The sequence below is a fragment of the Thamnophis sirtalis genome, unplaced genomic scaffold (assembly GCF_051295495.1).
Source record: "Thamnophis sirtalis isolate CommonGarterSnake01/CBP01778 unplaced genomic scaffold, rThaSir2_p1.2 scaffold_10, whole genome shotgun sequence".
NCBI lineage: Eukaryota > Metazoa > Chordata > Lepidosauria > Squamata > Natricidae > Thamnophis > Thamnophis sirtalis.
The window spans coordinates 18,335,996-18,359,691 of record NW_028261390.1 but is presented as its reverse complement, the minus strand read 5'-3'; the positions used below and the strand labels follow the sequence as shown (position 1 = coordinate 18,359,691).

Below are 23,696 nucleotides of genomic sequence, written 5' to 3'. Positions count from 1 at the left end.
GCTCGAGGAGCTTGCGAATTCACTGCCTGGGCTAGATTGGCGATATCCGCGGGATCCTACTGGAATGGGTTCTGGCTCTCCGATTTTATTTGTTTGCTTATTTACTTACTTAACTTATTTATTTTTTTGCTTTGATTTGATTTGTCAATCGTTTACAGAATAATAGGTATAAGAATAAATATGAGTATGAATGAAACGGGGACGAATAAATGGGGACAGTAGGACAGGGGCGATGGTGCCCTTATGTATGCCCCCTTTTACAGACCTCTTAGAAATGGGGCGAGGTCAACAGTAGATAGTTTAAGGTTGAAGTTATGGGGATTTGAAGATGTTAACAACAGAATCAGGTAGTGCATTCCAGGCGTTGACCACTCTTGCTGAAGTCCTATTTTCTGCAATCAAGTTTGGAGCGGTTTACATTGAGTTTGTATCTGTTGTGTGCTCTTGTACCACTAAGGTTGAAGCTGAAGTAGTCATTGACTGGTAGGACGTTGTAGCTGATAATTTTGTGTACTACGGTTAGTTTGACCATAGGCTGAGTATCTCTAGGTTGTCCAAGCCCAAATTTCAAGCCTGGTAGTGTAGGGTATTCTATTGGTGTAGGGCAGAGATTTTCAAACTTGGCAACTTTAAGAACTGTGGACTTCAACTCCCAGAATTCTCTAGCCAGCAAAGCTGGGAGTTGAAGTCCACAAGTCTTACAGTTGCCAAGTTTTAGGACCCCTGGTGTAGGGTATTCCTGGGTTTGCTCGGACTTGAGGGACAGATTATGTTTTTCCTACTTGGTAGAGGATGTTAAGGGTGAAAGGAGAGGAGAAAAAGCCTTCTATCTAATATAAAGCGGGCTGATTTAGATCATCATTCCAATCCTTCTTATCCAAATTCTTTAATTGGAGGTAAAATGCTCAAAAAAGATCAAAGGAAAATCAATGCTTAACATCAGAAAAAAAAATCCCAAAATAAAAAATATCACATTTGCACATAGTCCTTCTGAATCTGTTACATACAGGTTTTTTTTTAATGCCAACTAATTCACTGGTAGGCCATAGGCTGTCCTGGTGCACCAGTGTGCTTGTATACCTTGAAGCAGAGCCTAGGGGACATCCCTTTTCCAATTGACTTTTATTTTTTAAATATTATTGTCACTATAAATACATGAGTTAAAAGATGACATGCCTGCCACATGCTACATACTTTTGTTGCCTAGAGCATTTCTCAGCCCCATAGTTATGATTTGAAAATAAAAATGATAAATTTCCACAAGCTCTTGTTTCATTTGGAAGTACCTCCTTCCATATTCATCCACAAAAATACAAAAAAAATAGACAATGAGATAAGGTGCGTTCTTGGGTGTTGAAGAAGAAACAATTTTACAAGTTTAGCTTCTGGTAGTTGTTCATGACTGGTCACTAACTTTCTTTGAAAGTTTGGTATCTTTTGTTTTTTTTCAATTAATAGCCTTGAGTACATTTTAAAGTATAAAATGCTTTAAATGACCATCATATATACTACATTAACAAAATTACATGATTCGGCATGAACAATTTTTAAACTGTTGTTTGGTTTCAGAACTGAATTCTGTCATAGTGAATAATTCTGTCATTATGGTGAGTATTTCAATCCAATCAATCTTCTTGGATTCTCAGTTAAATATAATATTATTCTGAAACATGGATCTAACTGAATTGAATTCATTGAAACAGGACAATACTTTTTTTGGATAAAACAAAAAGATTTGGCTACTGCTTCTGAGTATATAAGATTGCAATATTAAAGTACTTTTGATTACGTAAATTATTATGTGTTTACAGTATATGACCATACTATCTGGAGATAAGGGCAGAGTTAAGGAAGAATTTATTACAAATAGTTGTTTTTTAAAAAAAGGTATTGCTAGATGCTTATTGTTAGGCCTTTATCATTAGTGTTATTTTGATTTTTATTAACATCCTAACAAACTAATTAACAATATTAAAATTCTTTTATTTGAATACTATAAACTCAAAGATTCAAAACTCCATGACGAGGATAGGTTTGATGGGTTTTTTTTCTTCTGTGATAGGTTTTTTGGGGGATGGATTAAAATGTTTATACATAGCTTAAAAAAGAACTATTAAGTGTACATGTTACCATAGCACAGTTATATTACTGTCTGAAAGGAATTCCATACTAAACAAAAAAAAAAAACCTTTCACAATATGGAGTTTTACCATATTGCACACTATCCATCAGAATGCTACATTTTGATTTCAATTCTTATGATAAACCGTATTATTTTCCTGAAATCAGAAGAGAAAATCTAAGTGGAAAATTGTCAGAAGAAGATCAGAGAAACAGCACATCAATTAAAGATTAAAAATAAAATAAAGGATGTATTTTGAAGTCATATTAAAATATTTAAGTGTAGTGTATAATAAAACATTCATTCCTTTCTGATCAGTAACAATAAAATAAGACATTGAAAGATGTTTATGCTGTACATTGAATATGTGTTAATCCAACATTTCCTATTCCTTCACACTTCATAAATAATGAATATACTGGTATATACATTGATTCAATAGTATTTCACAGACTCACTCATTTGATTTTCAATAATTTTCCTTTTCTCTTTACCCCACTTTGCTGCATATCCATAAAGAGAATCAGTAATTACCACACATTTTATTCAATCTTTTATTTGATAGGAATTCTGAGTAAACATTCAGATTTCATTGTCAAGGTTTATCCTCACTGCTTGGTATTTCCAATACGAAGACATTCTGCTAACTGTTTTTAGGAGACATGCCCTCTTGTAGCAGGAATTTACATACTCTTCAGCTGTTTCAGTTTTAAAGTTATATTTGTCTGACACAAGTCTTGCTACAGGAATAGTCTACAATATCTCATTGACAGTGTAAATAATATCAGGCACAGGGATCTGGCCATCTCCCACTGACTACTTTCTACTTGTGGCTATGCTTTCAATGAAATTTAATACCTTGGGAAATGCCATTTCACCTATTTCAGAATCATTTTGCATTCTTAATTGGATATTTCTTGGTGCTACCTATTGAGACACATGTTGCCATCTGCCTTTCCTTTACAGTATTTAGTGACTTTAGATACCTAGGTAATGGGGTTAAATGGATGAAGAGTTATGTTGGTTTTGCTTTCTAATATGACATACTTCACTATACCAAACTGGCTCTCTTTTTACAGTGTTAAAATTTATCAGTCAAAATCAAATTTAAAGAGAATCAAGGCAGTAAACAAAAATGTGCATTACTCAAAAACATTGAACTAGAATGCAGTCATTATGTAATCTGTGGGGAAATGGTGTAATTTGCTGCAGAAATTAACACCAGATTTTGCAATGGAATTCCTTGAAACAGGAATATAGCTGATACAATCTCAGTGTGTAGCACACTATATGGAACTGAATAAACTATATTATAATACAGACAGAATAATCAAAGATGGGACAGATCTTTGGACCATTGAAGTACTTATAAGATAACATTACAGAATATACATTGTTCCTTTTCTATACAGCAGCTCATAAGACTTGTTTCCTGGATAGATACTTTATTAAACTTTATGCCACTGAACTCTCAATGATTCTGGGCACCTCACAACCTTCAAAGAAATAAATTGCAATACAACAAAAAATGAAAAAGATGCCAAGTGGGATGAAGATACGGTGCTGATATTTTCGAAGATGTGACTTTGTTTATTGTACAAGTGTTTAGATGCATTCAGATTGTTTTTCCTTTCTGACAAGAATAACTAAATGAATTTTGCAACAAATTGTCTTCAGTTTTGAATGAAAACAAATATATGTGTCCCAGGATAATGCTGCAAGATCCAATCTGGGTTGGTCAGGGGGACCATATTTTTTTTCTTCTGAGCTTTCAGACTTGTACTGGAGTCTATTTTCAGGGAACCTCTCTAGCCAGTCTGGCTACAGTTCAAAAGCTTGAAAGATAAAACCTCTGGTACCTGTGACCAACCCAGATAGGATCCTGTCTTCAGTTGTGTACAGAATGTCTTGTCTGAGTGATACACTCTTTTCTTCAAAATGTTTGTTATATAAGTCTTCCTCTGTTATTTTCTGGATGTATTCAGTTTCAGCTTCCATCATCCCCCAACCAGCATAGTAAAAAATCAGGAGTTTGCTAGCACTTTTTTGACTAACAGCGCATAATAAAATGTGTTAGTTGGAAAAGGGACTCATCTCCTCCAGATTTTGTGCCCCCTCCCAAAGTACAGCTGCCCACCTACAATGTGACAGTTGCTCACCACAGGCTTTCAGAGGGATGGAGATCCACCACACCTCAAGATCACAAAGACAACACCCTTAATGAAAATACAGAGTAAGCAAGAAATTGGGCAGCTGCACTGGAATCTATGTTCCTATACCGAAAGTGGGTCTCTCGTCAAATTATCTCTAGGATATATCCTCTGTTTCGGGTACGATTAAAACCCGAAGGTGAAAGAAGAACTGTTATCGCTCCCTTGTCTTCCCGGCTTGCATTCAGATTTTGGATAGGGAGCTGAATGGTGGCGACCGGAGAGACGAGGGGCGGCTTGCATCACACATGCTGACACCCTGTGACAGAAAAGGACCAGCTGCGCCGTCAGGCCGGGCATCGGCGGGGGGATGCAGAGGTCACACCCGCAGGCTGCTCCGGCAATTACCAATTTCGGACTCGAGGAGTCACTTTTCCCCACTCTGAGGAACCTCGCCTCAGCCTGACATGCCCCTGTCTGCCTTTCCCACGTGATTTCTCTCCTGGAAAGGGAAGGCGGGGAGAGGGGGGGGAAAATTAACCCGAGACTACAATTCCCAGAAGACGCTGCTGCTTCTGCTCCCTCTGGCAGCGGGCAACAACCCCCTCCCCGCACCGGGCTTGCGCACGCGCCGAGCCGCCAAAACGGCCGCCGCCTCCACGTGACTCTCCACCGGCCAATCGTTTTCGAACCTGATTTGTTATCCGCCTTCCCTTTACCTCTCTCCTCCCCTCAGCGCTTATGCGATCAGAGCGATCTAAGATGGCGACGGTGGAACCGGTGAGTGTCCTTATTCCCGTTTCCTCCCTTCGGTTTACCCCCCCCCCTTTTCCCTCCCTTCGCCTTCCTCTTTTTCTCTGCCCTCGCTCTGTCACGTAGGCTTCCGTGAAGATTGTGAAAAGACCACTCGGCCCTGAAGGGAGGGTGACGGGGGACACAAAAATCTTAGCCAGAAAGCCCCAAATTGGGGGTGGGGGGGCAGAGATGGTTGGCGAAGAGGGCGGGCGGCCTGGGAAGTGGTGTATATGTGTGGCGCGCGCGCGTGTACGGCGAGCGAAAGGCGCCGGCGTGTGCGATGGAGCGCCTTGGCGGGAGGAGGATGGAAAGACCTGGGAGGCCCGGGAAAGAGAGGGGGACTCGGAGCGCGTGGGGCGAGCGGCCAGGATTTGTGCCGTCACAGTTTGGGCGGGGGCGTTGAGGGGGCGACGGGGAAGGAGGGGTCGTGTGACGGGTGAGGTGGCGAGAGGAAGGCCGAAGACGGGTGCAGGGCGAGGAGAATTCACCACGAGAAGAGTGGAGGGCGGAGCTCGGTCGGACTCCGGGCCCCCATCCTGGACGTAACTTCTCTGTAATTCACCGTGCCAGCTAGCGGAGAGTGTCGCTTATGCCGGCCTATGTCTCCTTGTCTTCCCCGCGCCTGCCAGACTCAAAAAAGTGCCCAAACACTGGCGGAGAAGACCTTCCTCCACAGCTCCCATCCCTGATCTTCGTGGCTGCTCCCAATGCTGTCACAACGCCCGTTTGTTTCCTCGTCCTGCGGTCTCCGAACCAGGAGACAAAAATTGCTTTTTTTTAAAAGACCCTTGGCTTAACTTGTTCCCTTTTTCTTTTGAATTTCCCAAGAAAAGTATAGTTATAATTCAACCCCATAGGACCGACTAGGAAAGGAAAAAACTAACATTTCACAGGAGCATAATTTGGGGCGGATCTGTACAGGGTAGATCATTACATTGTACTTCAGTTTTCAACTTTTCCATAAAGAAGGTCATCTCAGATTTAGGCTTTCTTCATATACTTGTCCTATATTTAAATAGACTTTGCTCCTCTTCCCCCACCTCCCCTAGCTGTGCAGAATTTTTAAGGCCAAATATTTTCAAATACTAATTTGTTGAATATCCCACACGCACACATTGCAACTACTGTATTGTAAGTTGAGTGCTGAACCACAGAAGTAGGAGTTGACATGCAATGGAAGCTGACAGTAGAAATACTAAGCAGGGGGAAATACTGGCATTGAACCAAGAGAACTGCAGTTGGCATTGACACTGTAGGTAGTGGCAAGTTAAACACTGAAGTAGTATTTCACTACATAGCATGCATGTACTATGTGCCTCTGCATCTAGTTATAAAAAATGTCGCTTGTCATGTTGCAGAGTAGGCACAATTTACAAGTGTAAATCGTTTTTCTAGTCCATAAATATTGCCAGGGTTTTTAAGCTCAGAAGAAAAAAACCATGGAATGATCCATAATTACCACTAGATTACAGCTTAAAGCCTTTTGGGAAACTCCTTTTCTGATAGACCTCACGCACAATCCTAATTTTTATACTTTTATAAGCGTTATCCATTTCCAACGCAAGTAGAATAAGTGCATGTATACAGAAGAGTTATATGAATGACAGTTTAAAAACTTTGAATCATCATGATTGAAAGCCATTCTGGGTTATTTAGTTCAGTAAAGGTAAGCTGAAATTTTGAATATGTCCATCTGTGGTACTTTAATTTTACTTACTTGAAAGACATTGAGCGTTCATATAGTTTTGTTATATTATGGGAATGAACTTCAAAAACATTCAACTACCAGCAAAATCAATGAAGCCAAAGTGGATATATTTAGTTCAGAAGTTTTATTGTGTGCAGCAATTTTAGTTGATGCTTCTCTTTTAAGAAAAGCATTTATTAAAAAGGTAGTTTTCACAAGCTAATTTACAATTTAACACGATTAAGTATAAAATCATGGGTTCAGTTTTCAGATGATCCACAAGTATGCATAAGGATTAATTTCATTCCTGTTTAGATTGCAAGTTAAAGGGACGACAAGTCTGTGTTGTTGGTTATTGAAATATTTTCTTCACCTAAGGTATAAAATATCTTATAACTGCAACTGAGAACAGGTAATAAAATTGAAAGTTACATATTTAATCAGTCTGTAGACTGATAATATAAAATGGTTCTTTTTATATGCTAGTTTTAGCTAATATAGTTTTTGTGTGCCATCTGTTAGATGGTAATATCACTATATCTCCAGATATCTCTAGCACAGGGGCATCAAACTTGTGTCATCACATGTCGTATCAGGACTTCTTTCCCCTTTGCTAAACTGGGTGGGGCCAGCACATGACATATGCGGGCCACGAGTTTGACACCTTGACACCCCTGCTCTACCATATAGAATGTACAAAATAAATCCTCAGAGTTACCTTTATTTCTCATAGCACTTTCATTTAGAAATATTGCTTTTGTACCTGGATTATTATTTTTAGCCTTTGTTAACGGGCAGAAAAATGTCCTCATATTTTATAGATGTAAGTCTAAAAAGTGGCAGGAGTATACCATTTACATGATAGTAGAGGTGTCTTCTTTACAGGTAGTCCATGGTTAATGACCACTTGTTCAGCAAGTTACAACAATGTGAGTGAGTGGTACTAAAATCAGTCCTCAAAGTTCTGGCTACCACAGCATCCAATCATTGCAGTCTGGGTGCTTGGTAACCAGCTCAAACAAAGGTTGCAGTGTGCCATGGTCATGTGATTGCCATTTGCAACTTTTCTGCTGGCTTCCTTCAAGCAAAGTCAATGGGGGAGCTGGCAAAGAAGGTTGCAAGTCACTCAGGTAAGTCTCCTATGCCCAGCAACTGCACCCAAATCTTGTGTGCCATCTCTCTTCCATTTGGCAACAGCCACCCAAGCCTTGCTATGCTTGTACCACACTCACATTATGCGTTTATCCCCTGCATCATTCATTCACAGCCTACTGCTTGCTTGCAAGCCATCTGGGACTTTCAACTTCCTGCTACTTTCCCCACAGTCTGGTTGTTGGAAGCCAGCAGGAAATTGTGAGAAGATCCTCACTTACCAACCACAAATCTGGTTTAATGGGGACTGCTGGGATTGTCACTGTGTCTAACCCTACACTCTAATCCTAAAATGTAATGATGTGGTCATTAAGTGATTGGACATTGTCAGTAAATGATGGGCTGGAATTAGGAAATTGCATCCCAATTACTATTGTTAAGCTTATATGTGTGTTTGTGTGTGCACGCGCGCACACAGACACACACACACTGAAATCATCTACGTTAATCATAACAAATGTTTCACACTAATTTTTTTGAGACCTTAATGTAGCTAGCTTTATTTGCAACTGTTCTGTTACAGTACTTTTTTTTGTATTTTGTTATACAGTGGCTGTCCATAAAAGAATTTTGCAATAAATAACATTTGTACATGTTTTCTAATCAGATGTATTAGTGTATTACAATTGACAGTGATTTGTGCATATCTTAAATTCTATCATATGTTTTAATATTCCAGATCTTAATGAAATATATAGAAAGGGCAAGAAATCTCTATGAAAACGTAGCTGTTTTCAATGTAGTAAAGTTAGAAATAATTCAAAACGTATGTTGATTGGTACCATTGTCTGCTCTATTTTACCTGAATCATACATTTGGAGTATGCATGGGGCCTATGGTAATGAATCACTTAATAGTACATGCTATGAGAATTACTGCATTAAGAAAAGTAAAAGTTTGATATTTTTGCACACATTTGATAATATCCTTATTGTTTCAGTTATCTAAGGTGACTTTTAAACTTTACATTCATTCTAATTGTTCTAGAATGCCTATATTTGGAAAATATAGACATATCAATATTAAAAAAGATTTGCAAATGTTAATGGCAGACTATTTGAACATGGTGGTTAACTTTTAAATAAAGCTTTGGGCATAATATATTATTCTTTATAAAGAAGCAAGTTAATTGTTTATTTCATTTGACCAGGAAACCATTTCTAACCCTCAGACTTCAGAAGAGGAGAAAACTGAGAAAACTGAGACACCAGCAAGTCAGGAGATTGCGAGTCCTGAAACATACGTTAAGCATCCATTACAAAACAGGTGGGGCATATTTCCTTTAAATTATGTAATAGCATGTGACAAAACAGAATGAATTAGATATTATGGAATGCATTTTTTTTAAATGCAGAATACATATCCACAAACATCCTCCTTTTGAAAAGTTGGGGAACATTTGTCTTTTATGTTAAATTACAGGTCCTTTATGACAACCTCTGAAGTATTGTATGTTCTTTATGTTTCAAGAGATTTCAGTTGAAAAACGCTATATAACAAGGTTCCATATCATTGTGTTGCAATTTTAAACTGGAAAGTATAACATATTAACTTACCATATGTTTCATACTATGATTTGTATAACATACAGTAACAATTTGAAGTGCAGTGTTGACAGGTAAATAAGTTCTTGGTTTAAAAGTTAGCTAATTGTCCTATCTACAGTAGTTTGAACCAAATCATACTTTGGACTATAAATAGTATACTCTTCCTATTCAGAATCTTTAAAAAAATCAGTTTCTTCCCAAATATTACTTTTGAATGCAATTAAAATCTTTGCCCCAACTTTCCTTGATCAGCTTAATAAAGGTAGAATGTGGGTGATGACTGGGTCAGTACTTTTAGGTTTTAGTTGACAGAACAGAGCCTGCTAGTCTCAGAATTCTTTCAAAAAATTTTCAGCTGATGCAAAACTGCTAATCCCTGGGAAATAATCTTGATTTTAATAAAAATGAAGACACATTTTTGTTTTTCCTTTCTCTGTTCAGTTTTTGGAGCCCAACTTTCCACATATAACTAACTCAACACCTTAAAACAGCTCTTGATATGAAAAAATCATTTGGTTAATATATGATTTGGTTAATATATCTACCTCCTGTTTTCGGTTCTTGAGCTACCATACAAGGCACTAAATACATTCAGAATTTCAGAAATGATATATAGCATCAGTGATATAAAACTACAAAGGTGATTCAAGGAAATAATCTTAAAAATCTTATAAACCATGACTACAATAAATAGTACTACTAATTAAATGTGCATATGAAATTATGTATAATAGCTTTTAATTCTTTAGGATGATTTCTTTTTCAGTTTACAACTAGAACGATTTGTCAGCAGTAATCCTTCCAAAATTGTATGGCATCCTTCAACCTGCAGCGTTGTTCTAATTTGAAAACCATTTTCTACAAATAAGTATTTTGTGTCTCTGTGTATTGCTTTATAAACTGCATTTATTTATTCAATTATGACTTTTCTGCATGACAATGTTATTTTCAGTAGCATTTACAGATACAATGTCTGTACAAAATATGCCTATAAAGATAAACACTTTCACTTTTTCAAATGGGAAGGAATACTTAATCTGATTCAATGTAATGAGGCCTGTCCAACCCGTGCCACCAGTAATTTAAGGCAGGGTTCTTCAACCTCCAGTCTGTGGACCAGCACTGGGCTGCGCAAACAAGCAAAGCCCCATCTGCAGGATGCAGGCAACATCGAAACCACACCCCTTATTGTCCATGGAAAAACTTCTTTCCGTGGTACCGGTCCCTGGTGCCCAAAAGTTTGGGGGCCATTGATTTAAGAGACAATAGTGTAGGATATGCAAAACAAAACACTTCATCGCTAGAATATTTTCTTTTTGTCAGAATATTTTTTTCTTTGAAATTGAAATTACTTTCTCTTTAGAAAGACATATTTTCAAGAATACATGAAATTCGAAGTGACCTGTTTGGGGAAACCTTTTCAGAAGCAAATGTCTTCAATCTATACTTAATTGCAGCACTATACCTTAGATATTATGCATAGCAGATATGTTTATAATTCCCATTTTATTTTCACATTTTGTTGATAGATGATGATACATTCCTGTTTGTGAATTGTCATATTTAATTACTATTTTTCATTTTAGGTTTCCAGTATTTTGTGCAAGAAAATGCTTTAAAACCTGAGTAGACCAATAGCTAGATTTGAAGTTTGGTCTCAATATTAGCTACTACATAAATGTTTCTGAGGTGGTCAAAATTAGGAAATGAAAGCAATAATTCTTCCCAATGACTGTTGTTTCTCAAATATATATTAGATTGGCAGTGAGCAATATACCCTGTTTTCCTGATAATAAGACCTCCCTAGATAATAAGCCCAATCGGGCTTTTGAGTGCATGTGCTAAAATAAGCCCTCCCCTGAAAATAGGGCTCCCGAAAATACTGCAACACAGCAGCAGCCATGATGGGACCACATGTACGTGCATGCCTCCTGCAGCTGAAATATAATAAGACCTCCCCAAAAATAAGGCCAAGTGCTTATTTCGGGGGTCAAAAGAAAATAAGACCCTGTCTTATTTTTGGGAAAACATGATATGAATTTACAAATTGTCAATATTCTTGGCAGAGACAATTTTATAGTAGTTTGTTTAAGGGACATGGCATGCTCTTATCTTAAATTTTGAATTATCTCAAATGCATGCTTTTGAATTATCTCAAAATGAGTGTTTTTGAATGTTATCTTTGTTTAATGTTTGTTTTAACCTTTTGCAAAGTAGAATTATTTTCCAGTAGGCTATTATCTGCATTTTTAAAGGGATTATATTAAAAAGTGGCATTTTAGTTGTTAAATGTCCAAATTCTTATTATATCTTGTTTTTTCCCACTTACCCTTTCTTTTTGATGAATATACTCATGGTTACTATAGTTAGACCTATTGGTGATAGACGGTAGTTGATAGAATAAGTTGCAAAATCGTGATTTTTAAATTTTTGTATAGGCCAATAAAATTATGACTACAGAATTTAAAATACAAATCCTTCCAAGCCTGAAACAATAATGAGAGTATCAACGACTTTCTGCAAGTCATACCTATTAGTAGAAACTTGACAACAATCCATTTTATGATTATCAGACTTTAGGGTGGTACAATGGGTATGACGTGTAATCTGATTCTTCCTCAGAACAATTGAATGCTATATTTTTCTTGTAACGGGGGTGGGTGGTGGGTGGGTATAAGGAATCCTAGTTTCTGAATCAGAAATTAATTGATTCATTTGTCAGCTATAAGTGCCACCAGAGGCTTATATATTATTTAAAGTTGTTTCAAATTATATAATTCAAACTGATTTCCTTAAGATCTGTTTCCAGAAAATGGAAATTTGGAAAAGCGGGGTAGTTTGATTATAATCATTATATAAACATAGGTATGACTTCAGATTTATTCTATAGTAGTGTTCACATTACTATAGAATCTCCCTTGTATGCTTAGGTGTTCATCGTTTAATAAAATAATGGAAATGAACATTAAACCTGTATATTTTGGGGGGTATTCTTGTTTTGTATTTTCCTTCCAAAATTTCCTCGTATGGTATGATTTCAGTCTCTGCCTTTTAAAATAATAATTATATGCCAATATAAAGTCATTATTTTTTTTCAGGTGGGCACTCTGGTTCTTTAAAAATGATAAAAGTAAAACTTGGCAAGCAAATCTTCGTCTGATCTCAAAGTTTGATACTGTTGAAGATTTTTGGGCGTAAGTAAAATTGTAAATCAGATTTGAAACTTGAGTGTTTTTTTCATCTCATCTGTTTGTTCTTGAGGATTATATATGAGAAAATATAGGGGGCTAAGTTGAATGTGAGGGAATATTCAAAGACAAAAGTGAACCGAATTTGAAATGTACATTTAAAACTCTTGTTCTGTAACCTTAAATTGGGTGAAACTGTGCATTATAGGGCAACAATTTTTGAACCAAAATACCAAATGGGCTAATTTACAGAATGCTTCCAAAATCTGGGACACATGACTCCCGTGTGATTGAAATTGGCAAATTTGTGATTGCTTCAATGCTTCTGTGCCACTGCCCAGGGCCACAGTAAACTGGTCCTCCCCTAGCCTTCTGGAGGCTAAACAGACCAGCCTCTCCTTTGGCAGCTGGAGATCAGGTAGGTTGGTCCAGACCTAGCCTTCCAAAGACTGGCTAGACTGATCCCACCATTGGCTTCCGGAGGGCAGTCAGCCCTTCCTGGTCATGCTGCCAAAAAGTCAGAAGTTATTTCTTCTCCCACTACTTTTTTGCCCAATCATCTGTTTCTCTGTTTAGGTAAGGAACTATCTCTAAAATGATGATCCAATGGATCATGGATTATCTAATTTAGACTTAAGTTTGGGAAAGTTGAAGGAATTAAATATTGTTACCTGCTACAATTATAAAAAGAGGGCACCCAAGAAACTGCAAGTGATTGGCTCTGTGAAGTATTGGAAATTCTGTGAACTGTATTCTCAAGTATTGTGATGATGACTGTGTTGAATTAGTTTTTAAAGTAATAATTATATGACTTTAATCACTGTTTTTCTTTTAATAAAATTTGCTATTAAGAATTATTAAAATTTAACCCCAAAATTTAAGATAATATATGTGTTTTTTGACATTTGCACATCTATAATCTTTAGTATTTGTGGTAATTCAGTTCATTGATTGTACTTATGTTTTTTTCCAAAATAGGTTATATAACCATATTCAGCTCTCTAGTAATTTAATGCCTGGTTGTGATTACTCACTTTTTAAGGTATGTGGAATAAACTTTTGAGTTTATTTCATCTTGTTAGGCTATTTTGGGTGTAATCTGCTAAGTAAAAGACTAAAGGTTATACAATTTAATAAAATATTGCATTGTAAAAATACCTTTTTCTATCTCTAGCAATGCATTGTGATGCTCCACTATCAACAACCCACAAATCATTGTTTACTGGTGCATTGCTAGACATAGCTAAGTCAACATTAGCATTTTTTCTAGCTCTTCCAGCATTCTGTTGTTTTGCCTTTTTACAGAACCTAGCTATATGTCCCTTAGCCCCACAAGAATAACATTTTCGAACAGTATAGGCAGTAGAATGTGACTCCTCCTGTTGTGGTCCAAGTCATACACGGATAAGACAGTCAGTCATCAATGTCTTTCAGTTAAGGGATAATCCAAATAACATAGTCCAGTATCATATAATCAGTTCGGTACTCAAAGTTTGCTAGCAGTTGCAAAACCTACAATAGCTCAAGGCACTTTCTACAGCCAGCTTTCAATACACTCAGATCAGATCAGCCCAGCATCTAACAGAAAACTAACAGTCATTCTGGCTCCCTCTTATGACCAATTGATGAAAACAGCAACCAATCACATTTTACAGTATAATTTAAAGAAACAGGTATAGCATTGTTACATGATTTATATATTGCCAACCCAACTGTTAGATTATATTCCTAACATTATTAATAAAACTTACTACAGCATAACATTGACTAGTTTCTATGGTTATAATGTGAGATTTTTGTGTTAGTGTACATCTTAATATTTTGATATTTTCAAGAGTTGAGGATAAAATACATAACCAAAATTTGTTTAAATGTTGCTAATCTTGTTTTTCCTATTTTACCAGTCACTGTCTCTATTTTCATAATGTTGCAAATTAAAATATTTAATGTAATTAGGATGTCATTTCAATTTCTCTGTCAGAAGAGTAATATTCCTTTTTTAAAAAACACTGATACTTTTTCATGCATGACTTAAAATCTTTGTAATATAAGGTATATAAATTTCAAATATGTACAAGTGAATTGTGTGAATTACACATGTGAATATTGTGTTTTATGTTAAACTATACTTTTTAGGATGGTATTGAACCCATGTGGGAAGATGAGAAGAATAAACGGGGAGGGAGATGGCTAATTACACTAAACAAGCAGCAGAGACGAAGTGATCTTGATCGCTTCTGGCTAGAGACAGTAAGTTATTTTATATTGTTTGTTCATTTTGGCTACATTTAAGAGAAGAGTTCTTTTCCCAATTTCTAAACAGAAAGTCAGAGTGTACCAAATCCCTTCAGGTAATTAATTAACCATAGTTAGACCATTGCTACATCAGAGAGAATACAGAATTGGAAGGGATCTTGGAGGTCTTCTAGTCCAACCCCCAGTTCAGGCAGAAAATCTTATACCGTTTCTTCTTGGCATTACATTTTCTTCTTGGGTGGAGGCCTATGAAAACCATTGGTCTTGGAGCTTTGTGAATCCTTCTAAATTCTGGAATTTGATTCAGGAGATGTGTTACAAAAATGATTTCATGTTGGCTTGAATTAACACATCATTGTCATCCTAAATATAAAGCAACGCTGGCAATCACAAAACTAATGGTATTGCAGTTATTGATTCTAAGGAGAATACTGGAGCCAATTTTAGAGACTTGGTAACTGAAAGTTTCATATCTCTGGTATGCAATGTATTTGTAAGCTTATAAAATGTGTTACAGGCCTGTCAATTGTCAGTGACCACTAGAGAAAGTGTGGAGAGCATGAGTCCTTGAATCCTTTGTCATTGCTTAATATTAGTGCTGCTTGGATCACTTCTCAAGAAAAGAAATTTAGAGTCGAGAAATTGGCAACATCCTGAGCCACTGGCCCAGCTACTTCTCTCTTGTAGGAATGCACTGGAGAAACTTTTCTCAATGCTTTGATTTATTGATTCTTTTAAATGCATTTTTTTGTGTTTGCTTTTCTTCCATATCAAATATGCAGAGTATAGTGCTGAAATTCTTTTCAATATCTTCACTCGTCATAGCATTATATATACTAATATACTCTGTTTCTACTCTATGAGTTCGGGGAAACACAAAGCAACTCTGCTCTGGGTCATATGTTGAGGAAGGTGGAAACTTGAATATGAATCAGCAAGAAACATTATATCAGTCCCATAGGACAACGCTCCCCAAATTTTCCAATTTGGTGGACAGGCAGGGGGAGGGGATGATTTTGTGTTAGTGGCAGGCACGGGTGTGAACACACATACCGGTAACTCCCATGTGTTCAAGAGACCCGCTCACATACCGCTCATGCAAACGGAGCTGCTAGTTCAAGCACCTGCAGTTCACACAAATGGAGCTGCATGCGTGCATACTCGCCTGCCACTACACAGCCCAGTTCCAAATGAGCTGCAGCCCTGGGACCCCTGCCATAGGATACATTTTTCTTGATTCCTTTTTTTCCTCCACAACTCTCAGTCTGATCTACCAATTTTTGATTTGATCTTTGTTTTGCTGGCTTCTTTCCCACCCTACCCCAATTGCCAAATTTAGTCCTATTCTAATACGTTTTCAGAGAGTCATCCTAAAGTGAGCAGGACATTTACAATTATTTCTAATCCTTTTATCAATAGCAACCATTGGCAGTTTTTATATTTTATGTAGTATTAGTAAACTAGGCATTCTGGTTTTTTGTCTGTATGTACATGCTGGGAAACACAAGACCACTATTTCTGAATTGTTGCCTAATTATCTCTTCCTTAAGAAAACATTGGGTGTTTAGGGAGGAGGAAAATCCTTCTTCTGTTGCCCAATCTAGATCCAGCCCATTTTCTAACCTCGCTCTTTCTGTCTTTCCCCAACAAAGTTGGTCCCATTTGGTTCAGTTTTGGGGGAGATATTCTATTATCTAGATAGAGTCCCAATTCCTCTCTATCTCTATTTCTTTTTACAAATTGCTTTATTTTGGAAAATATTATATGTTATCATATCAAATGGGTGACAGCTTTGTATGGGTGGCATTGGAGTGTCATATCTGGGATAAATTTTCAGTGAATGATGTGTAGCCCATTAAATCATTCAAATTAGTCTGACTTGTTTGTTACATTTTGGACCATAGATATCAATCACCTGTTTCTTGCAATTGGTCAAATTATTTTAGTAGTTTTTCTTGAATGTGTTGACACCATGCTTAGATTTGTGAAGGCCATTGCATATTTATGTTCAAGAAAGTTTTGGCAGGCGAATAGAACTTGGAAAATAAATGCATCATTTTTTTAAGGAAATGTTTCTCCTTTGGTGATTATTCATTCACTTTGGGTAAAATTGTCTTCAAATCAGGTGAATCAGTCAATGTCTTTTAAAGGATAGTCTGGCATAGCAAGCAGGCTGTGTATGCCCTCCAAAATAAATATTGTTGATATAAATGTTTCTGGATTATAATTTTCAATGCACTTGAACTTTACTTCCGATTTTTCTTTGAGATTGAGTTGGCTTTATAGCTTTGATGATTAAAAATAAACCAAATTTTATTTAGTTCTCTATCATTTTAGATATGAAATAGGATTGTGTCATTTTGATTGGTTGCTTCTAATGCTTTGAGTACTAGACTTCTTTTTTTGCTGAGTGTTCTTTAATGAAGCTGATATAATGCTTTCCATATACCAGACGTGCACATTTGAAATTATGACATAGGGTGTCATTAACATACTTACATTATGCAGCTTTCTGTGTCAGTAACTGACATTCCAAAGCTGTCTATTTTCCAAATTGGTATGTAGAAGCTGTGATGGAGTAAGTGAATTTCAGATAATTCCTCAATTTATGACTGTTCATTCAGCAACCATTTGAAGTTACAACTGTGCTGAAGAAATGACTGGTCCTCAAAGTTAAGGCTGTTGCAGTGTCCCCACAGTTATATATCAAAATTCTGTTCCATTCATGCTTATGATTGAAGGCTCCTTTGTTTCCCTCTCCCACTCATGCTTCTTGGATGCCATGTACTCCACCACATACCTCTATTGCCCCCCACCCCCCATGATTGCCTGCAGCTCACCTTTATCACTTTGTCACCTTATTCCTCCTCCTGGTAGCCTGGAATCCAGGTCCTGGATGAGGGTGCAGCGCTAAGATCTGCACAATGAGTATGGCAGAGGCTTGTCTGCCAAAAGGAACTTTCTAGGCCTAGCTGGGGAGAAAGCAATGAGACTGCAAGGTGCAGTGTTGCATTACCAGGTGAGGCAAGATAATCAGTAGTGGTTTTCTGGGCAAAGGTGGAGGCAACATGGGAGATGGTGTTCTGGATGGCAACAGAACTGGAAGAAGGGGAGCATTATGGACTTCCCAGAGGTATAACACATACTTTGCAACTCATGTTGCAAGCACTTTTGGAAAACTGGTCTGCTGGGACTCCCATTCGCAAAGATGCCAAGGCACTGCTATACATGCTGTCTGCACTAGAATACCTAACTAGCAAGGCTCCTCTTCCATGATATCTGGGGCCAGTGGCCCTTCAGTATCCTGGCAGTGGCATCTGGGCCCCTGAGCTCAAGCATGGCCAGTCAAGGCAGCAGGTGGCCCCTTGCTTCAAGAAAGGCTTCAAAGCCCATATCCACCCCTACCCTTCTCTGCAGAGTCGACTGTGAGTATGCGGGATTCCTTTGTTTTTACAAGTTTACCTATTCCTTGACCATCCTTGCCAATGGGAAAGTGAGCTGCATTATAGACGGGAGAACTTGACTATTACATTTTTAATATCTTCAATACTTAAAATGTCTTAAGGGTTTTTTTTTCTAATTAGCTGGCCCCTCCCTTCTATCATGTGACTCGTCCTTTCCAAGATTTCACTGCTCAACCCTCATGTGCATTTCCTAGTGACTATTTTTGGAGACAAGATTGAGCTTTTATTAAGAGGAAGCAAGAAAAGACACAAAACATAAGATTGGTGCAGAGATTTTGTATTTGGTGAATAAACTACTTTGTTCTCTGCAATGCCCAACTCAAACACTTATCCACTAGTTGCTCTGATGTGGATAAACAAACAGCAGGGTTGGGAAGAGTTCTTGTGTATCTCTACTTGATTAACTGCCATTACATGCCACTTTCCTGATTGGCTGGAGTATTCTTGTGTCTATCCCGAGGTAGAGTATTTCTCCCCACCCCATGGATTTTGTCAGCTTTGCAGGAGGACAGCTAGGTCAAGAGTGAGCAGAGACTGTGGGTAGGGCCTGTCAATGCTGGGCTTTCCTCCACTCCTTGCTGAAGAGTGCTTGTAACTGCAGAGTGTGCATTGCGCCTCCTAGAAGCCAACTTTCCTCCCTTCCTCCAGTTCTACTGCCATCCCAAATAGCACTTCTCACATAGCATGCGCCTTGCTCTGAAAAACATTTCCAACTCTCCTTCTTCACCTGGCAATGGAGAGTGCTGCAGTTTGCCACTCCGCTGCCTCTTCTCTGAATAGGCCTGGCAAGCTCCCTTCAAGCCGATGTCCTAGGGCAGCACCTTCACCCAGCACCTGTAGCCCAGAGGACCAGTGGGAGGAAGAAAGGAGCAATGGTGGAAGACAGCAGGAATATGTGGCAAAAGGGCAAAGTGGGGGAGATAGACAAGAGGAAGGAATTGCAGCAAAGCTTACTTTGGCAGGGTAGGAGAAGTGTGAGGTATAACTACTGCAATTATGACTATTGAGACTTTTATAAGTTTATAAGTTTCTTTTATAAACCACATTACTTAGCAATGAAGTTCAGGTCCCAATTGTGGACATAAGTTGAGGGTAAAAGTGGGTGAAATTCAAAGCAGAAACTAATAGAAACGAAACTCTGGCACAAGCCTTTAAGTCAGTGATAGTGGTAATCTCTTGGTGTTAGATTAAGATCCAGGGGCTAGTTGTGATTTATTCTTTGCTCTGCCATCAATGTTAGCGTTTATCAATAATCCAGTTTACTTTTTTTTTTCATAAGAGTTATCTTTCTTGATGGAAGAAAGGGGATTTTGATGGCTATGCCTCTTGTACTATTCTTGAAAGAGTCTTAATATACATGTTAACCATTAAAGAAGCTCTCTGGTATAAATGGGCTTCTAAGTCAAATCTCTGGGGAGATAAAAGTACCTTCTACTATACCAGCATCTTTTCTGTAGCAGCTTTCAACTGAGATCCCCCCTCCCCCGGTAATCTATTGTAATTTGTCTTTGTGGTACACTAAAATCAGTAAAAATTTACATTATTATATTGTGTAATTTTTTGTAAGTATTAAGTTGTTTGTTATTATCTTCAATTTTGTAGCTGCTGTGCCTTATTGGAGAATCCTTTGATGACTTCAGTGATGATGTATGTGGAGCTGTTGTTAATGTTAGAACCAAGGGTGATAAAATAGCAATATGGACTACTGAATGTGAAAACAGAGATGCTGTTACACATATAGGGTAAGTTGATGTTGTAAAATTTCAGAATTGCTACTTTAGAAAATAGTGATGTTTCAGAAGCTTTGCTTTTATTTTTTGTTAGTTATGGTTAAATTCAGATATAAATTGTGTTCATAGGAAACAGATCAACTTTATAATTTAGGAAACTCATTTATTTCAATACATCAAGATTTGGGGTATAATTCTAATCTGTGTTTAATGAAAAAGACTTCCAGTATCCTTGTCATGCAAAAGAATTAATACTCACTTTGGGAGGGCCGCTGTCAAAATTATGGCTGTTTACATTTGAACCAATTCATAATTTGCAGCAGACTATTGCACTTACTTCTTTTTAAGACTCAAAATGATACATGAAGTAGCAAATGTGTCTTAATAATGTTACATGGCAAATGAAGCCAGTTTGGTAGAGCAGCTAACATTCTGTGCTAGAAATCAGGAGACCTATGAATTCTGGTCATCTTTTGGTCATGAAAGCCAGTTGGATGATTTTGGACCATTCACACTCTTAGCCCAACCCACCTCACAGACTGGGAAAAAGAGGTGGGGGCATTAAATAAATACACTGAATTGATAAAAAAGATAACATAAAAATTAAATAATAGTAGAAGTAATCCTCAACTTACAACAGTTCATTTAGAGACCATTCAAAGTTACAACAGCACTGAAAAAAGTGATTTATGACTGTTTTTCACACTTACAGCTTACATCCCCCGGGTCATGTGATCAAAGTACTTAGATTCATATTTATGACTGTTGCAGTGTCCTGGGGTGATGTGATCACCTTTTGTGACCTTCTGACAATCAAAATCAATGGGGAAGCCAGATTCATTTAACCACTATGTTACTTACTTAACAATTGCAATGATTTAACAACTGTGATAGGAAAAGTCATAATTGGGGCAAAACTCAGTTAACTTGTCTTCCTTAGCAACAGAAACTTTAGGCTTAATTGTGGTTGTAAATTGAGGATTATACGTATTTTATAGCAAAATAATTTTTCCAAATTTTTTTTTCATATTGATATTCCATATGGTCCATCTAAATAAGAGAATTAAGTCATAGCCAGAATGAACAAACTTTGTTGCAGTGATAATAACTTTATCTTTCATGTGTGAGTACAAGTGCAGCATAAAATAGTTAAATGCAATATCAAAAATTAATGCATGTACTCACTTCAATCTAATATAAGATCACAGCTAAAATAAGCAAGCCTTAGTGTTCTGAGTAGCCTTTATCAATTGTTAACACATATCCAAAATAATTCTGCATTAAAAATATTTAGTTTCACAAAGGTCCATTAAAAATAAACATTTTAGCATCTTTTAAAATAAGTTGATTCCAGATGACTAGCACTAAATTTTAAAAAAAAACTTTCATTCATGGCATGGCTATTTTATCATAAGGAGGTGCCAGCTGAACAATTTAAGTAAGTTTTGAACTGATTTTCCAAGTAACAAAATGCCCCTATACATAACTCAGTAAGATAGCAGCTTCTATTCACATTTTTGCAAATACCCAAAGTAGCAAAAGGTAGAAGTTATGTCCAGAACACTTCAGTTATGAATATAAAGCAAGGAGACACAAAGAGTTGTAAGGTTAATTTGGTCAGTAAACAGTTTTAGTAATTTATACTTGAGACATTTGGCATGAATCAGCTGCTTTGCTATTACTCTGATGGGGAGCTGACAAACTGATTAACATTAAATTAAAGTTACAAGTTTAGATAGTTTAGTCATTTGAGCTTTAAGCGAAAGTCCCTCATCAGTTTCAACTCTGGGTTGCTTTCTACTGAGGAGGCTTAGCTGACAGACCTAAAGATGAAAACTGTGGTATAATCAGGAACTTATAGGAAGGCAGTGATCTTTAGATGCAGAAAACCATCCTGGTTCCTATATGGTTTATTAATTTTCAAAACAAGAAATGTTATCAATCTAGTTTGATCATTCTTGTAAATATTAAAGGCTTCTGTCTGTCTTTGAAAATCAGATAAGCAGTGACTAAACAAAATAGTGTTAATGCTTGTTTATGTGAAAATGTAAGCCATCTTTCAGAAAAACATGGTTTTAAGGGATGTTTAGCACAGGATCATCTACTACTGGAAGTTTACCACATAAAATTCATTATATGGTAATATGGCTGTTATCTGATTGTGATAAATGATAAGGTCAAATATTGGGTAAATAGTGTAAAAACATTTGGTATATTGAATTTGGAGCTTAAACAGTGAAAATTAATGCCATGTTTTCTTATGAACAATGCTACTTAAATTTATATTTTGTGTTTTTAATTTCCCAGGAGAGTATACAAGGAAAGGTTAGGACTTCCTCAAAAGATAGTGATTGGTTATCAGTCCCATGCTGACACAGCTACTAAAAGTGGTTCCACCACTAAAAATAGGTTTGTTGTTTAAGAAGACACCTTCAGAGTATTTCATAGGAGACTGCGTCAAGCAATCGAGATTTGGGAGCTGAACCAAAGCCTCTATAAAAGCAGAGTGGACTGCATTTAAATCTGATTTCCATCTAAATGTTGCTAAATTTGTGAAACTCATTTGCTTTGTCTTGTACTTCTGTTTTCTTCCTCACCCCCTCCCCACCCAATTTTTTGGCTGATGGTAACCTTTTCCAATCAAAGAATTTCAGTGCAACATTTGTCCCTCAAATCCATATATGTCTCCCTAACCCATTCTCTGATGCTTCTTAAGAAAATAACTATTATATTAAAAAAAATGTCCTGAAAACAGTGCCATTTCTACAGGGGAATAAACTACTACTTTTTCATCTTTTCACTGTATGCAATAACATGTTTTGCTGGTTTGAAAGAAAAGTATGATGCATACATTTTTCTAGCAAATCTTTCTTTATACAGCATGATCATTGCTGTAATTGATGCTGATGGCTGCTAGATTTAATTTATTTGTTTCCCTTTTCTGATAACATTAGTGATATTCTGATTTCAGTTCTTGCTCATGTAACATTGGTGAAGGATCTGGGAATATGACAAAAGGTTTAATAAACATAATTTTGTGCATTCTATGGTAATTATTTTGTAATATCAAAGCTTTGCTACAAATTTCATGCATTTCAAGTCAAATCAGTGATATGTTTGTGTGATTTCCTGAACATAATTGTGGATTTAAAAAAAATGTTAACACCAGAATTACATTCCTTACTAGAAATAGTATTCCTGTTTTTGTATCTTATGCTGTATTTTAACACTTTGTATTCCTTAGGTTAAATTTGCTTTGGTTTAAGTACAGCTCAAATAGAAAAGCAGTCCCATTCATATTAAGACAGTGTACAAAACTGTAAATAAAATGTGTACAGTGAATTGTCTTTTAGACAAGTAGATTTGTCCTTTTATTTCATTATACTGAAGTGCTTTGTAATACTTTTGACAAGATAGTCTCTGTTGTGGCTTCTGTTGTAGTGTATATTCTAGAAAAGGATAAGTCTTAAACTACAGTGAATTCAAATCCAGGATTTGAATTCTATAGTATTATATCCATATGCAAGTCTTTGCTGTGGTTATAATTAGAATTAATGTGCTCCATGTATTGTTTAGCTGCCAGGCTAGCATCTCTAGAACCAAAA

The 23,696-nt window shown here is 36.9% G+C and overlaps 1 protein-coding gene across 4 annotated transcripts; it reads left to right on the top strand.

Moving 5' to 3' along the window:
* The first annotated feature begins 4,919 nt into the window (after nucleotides 1-4,919).
* On the top strand, nucleotides 4,920-23,448 carry EIF4E (eukaryotic translation initiation factor 4E). Of its 4 annotated transcripts, none has more exons than XM_087724124.1 (7): nucleotides 4,920-5,052; nucleotides 9,057-9,172; nucleotides 12,552-12,647; nucleotides 13,620-13,683; nucleotides 14,778-14,891; nucleotides 19,964-20,103; nucleotides 22,399-23,448. In XM_087724124.1, exons 1-7 carry the CDS (start codon nucleotides 5,014-5,016, stop codon nucleotides 22,511-22,513), a joined length of 684 nt encoding a protein of 227 aa, XP_087580250.1. In that variant the 5' UTR covers nucleotides 4,920-5,013; the 3' UTR covers nucleotides 22,514-23,448. The 4 variants fall into 4 exon arrangements, with proteins under 4 accessions (XP_087580250.1, XP_087580252.1, XP_087580253.1 ...); XM_087724126.1 differs by having other exon boundaries at nucleotides 4,924-5,052; nucleotides 9,078-9,172; XM_087724127.1 differs by lacking the exon at nucleotides 4,920-5,052 and adding an exon at nucleotides 6,680-6,733 and having other exon boundaries at nucleotides 9,078-9,172.
* The last annotated feature ends 248 nt before the right edge of the window (nucleotides 23,449-23,696 follow it).

Bases quoted from the DNA above. Each gene is read 5' to 3' on its own strand.
- EIF4E (XM_087724124.1), top strand. From the start codon at position 5,014: ATGCGATCAGAGCGATCTAAGATGGCGACGGTGGAACCG. The intron at 5,053-9,056 runs GTGAGTGTCCTT...TCATTTGACCAG, and splicing joins AGATGGCGACGGTGGAACCG to GAAACCATTTCTAACCCTCA. The intron at 14,892-19,963 runs GTAAGTTATTTT...TCAATTTTGTAG, and splicing joins ATCGCTTCTGGCTAGAGACA to CTGCTGTGCCTTATTGGAGA.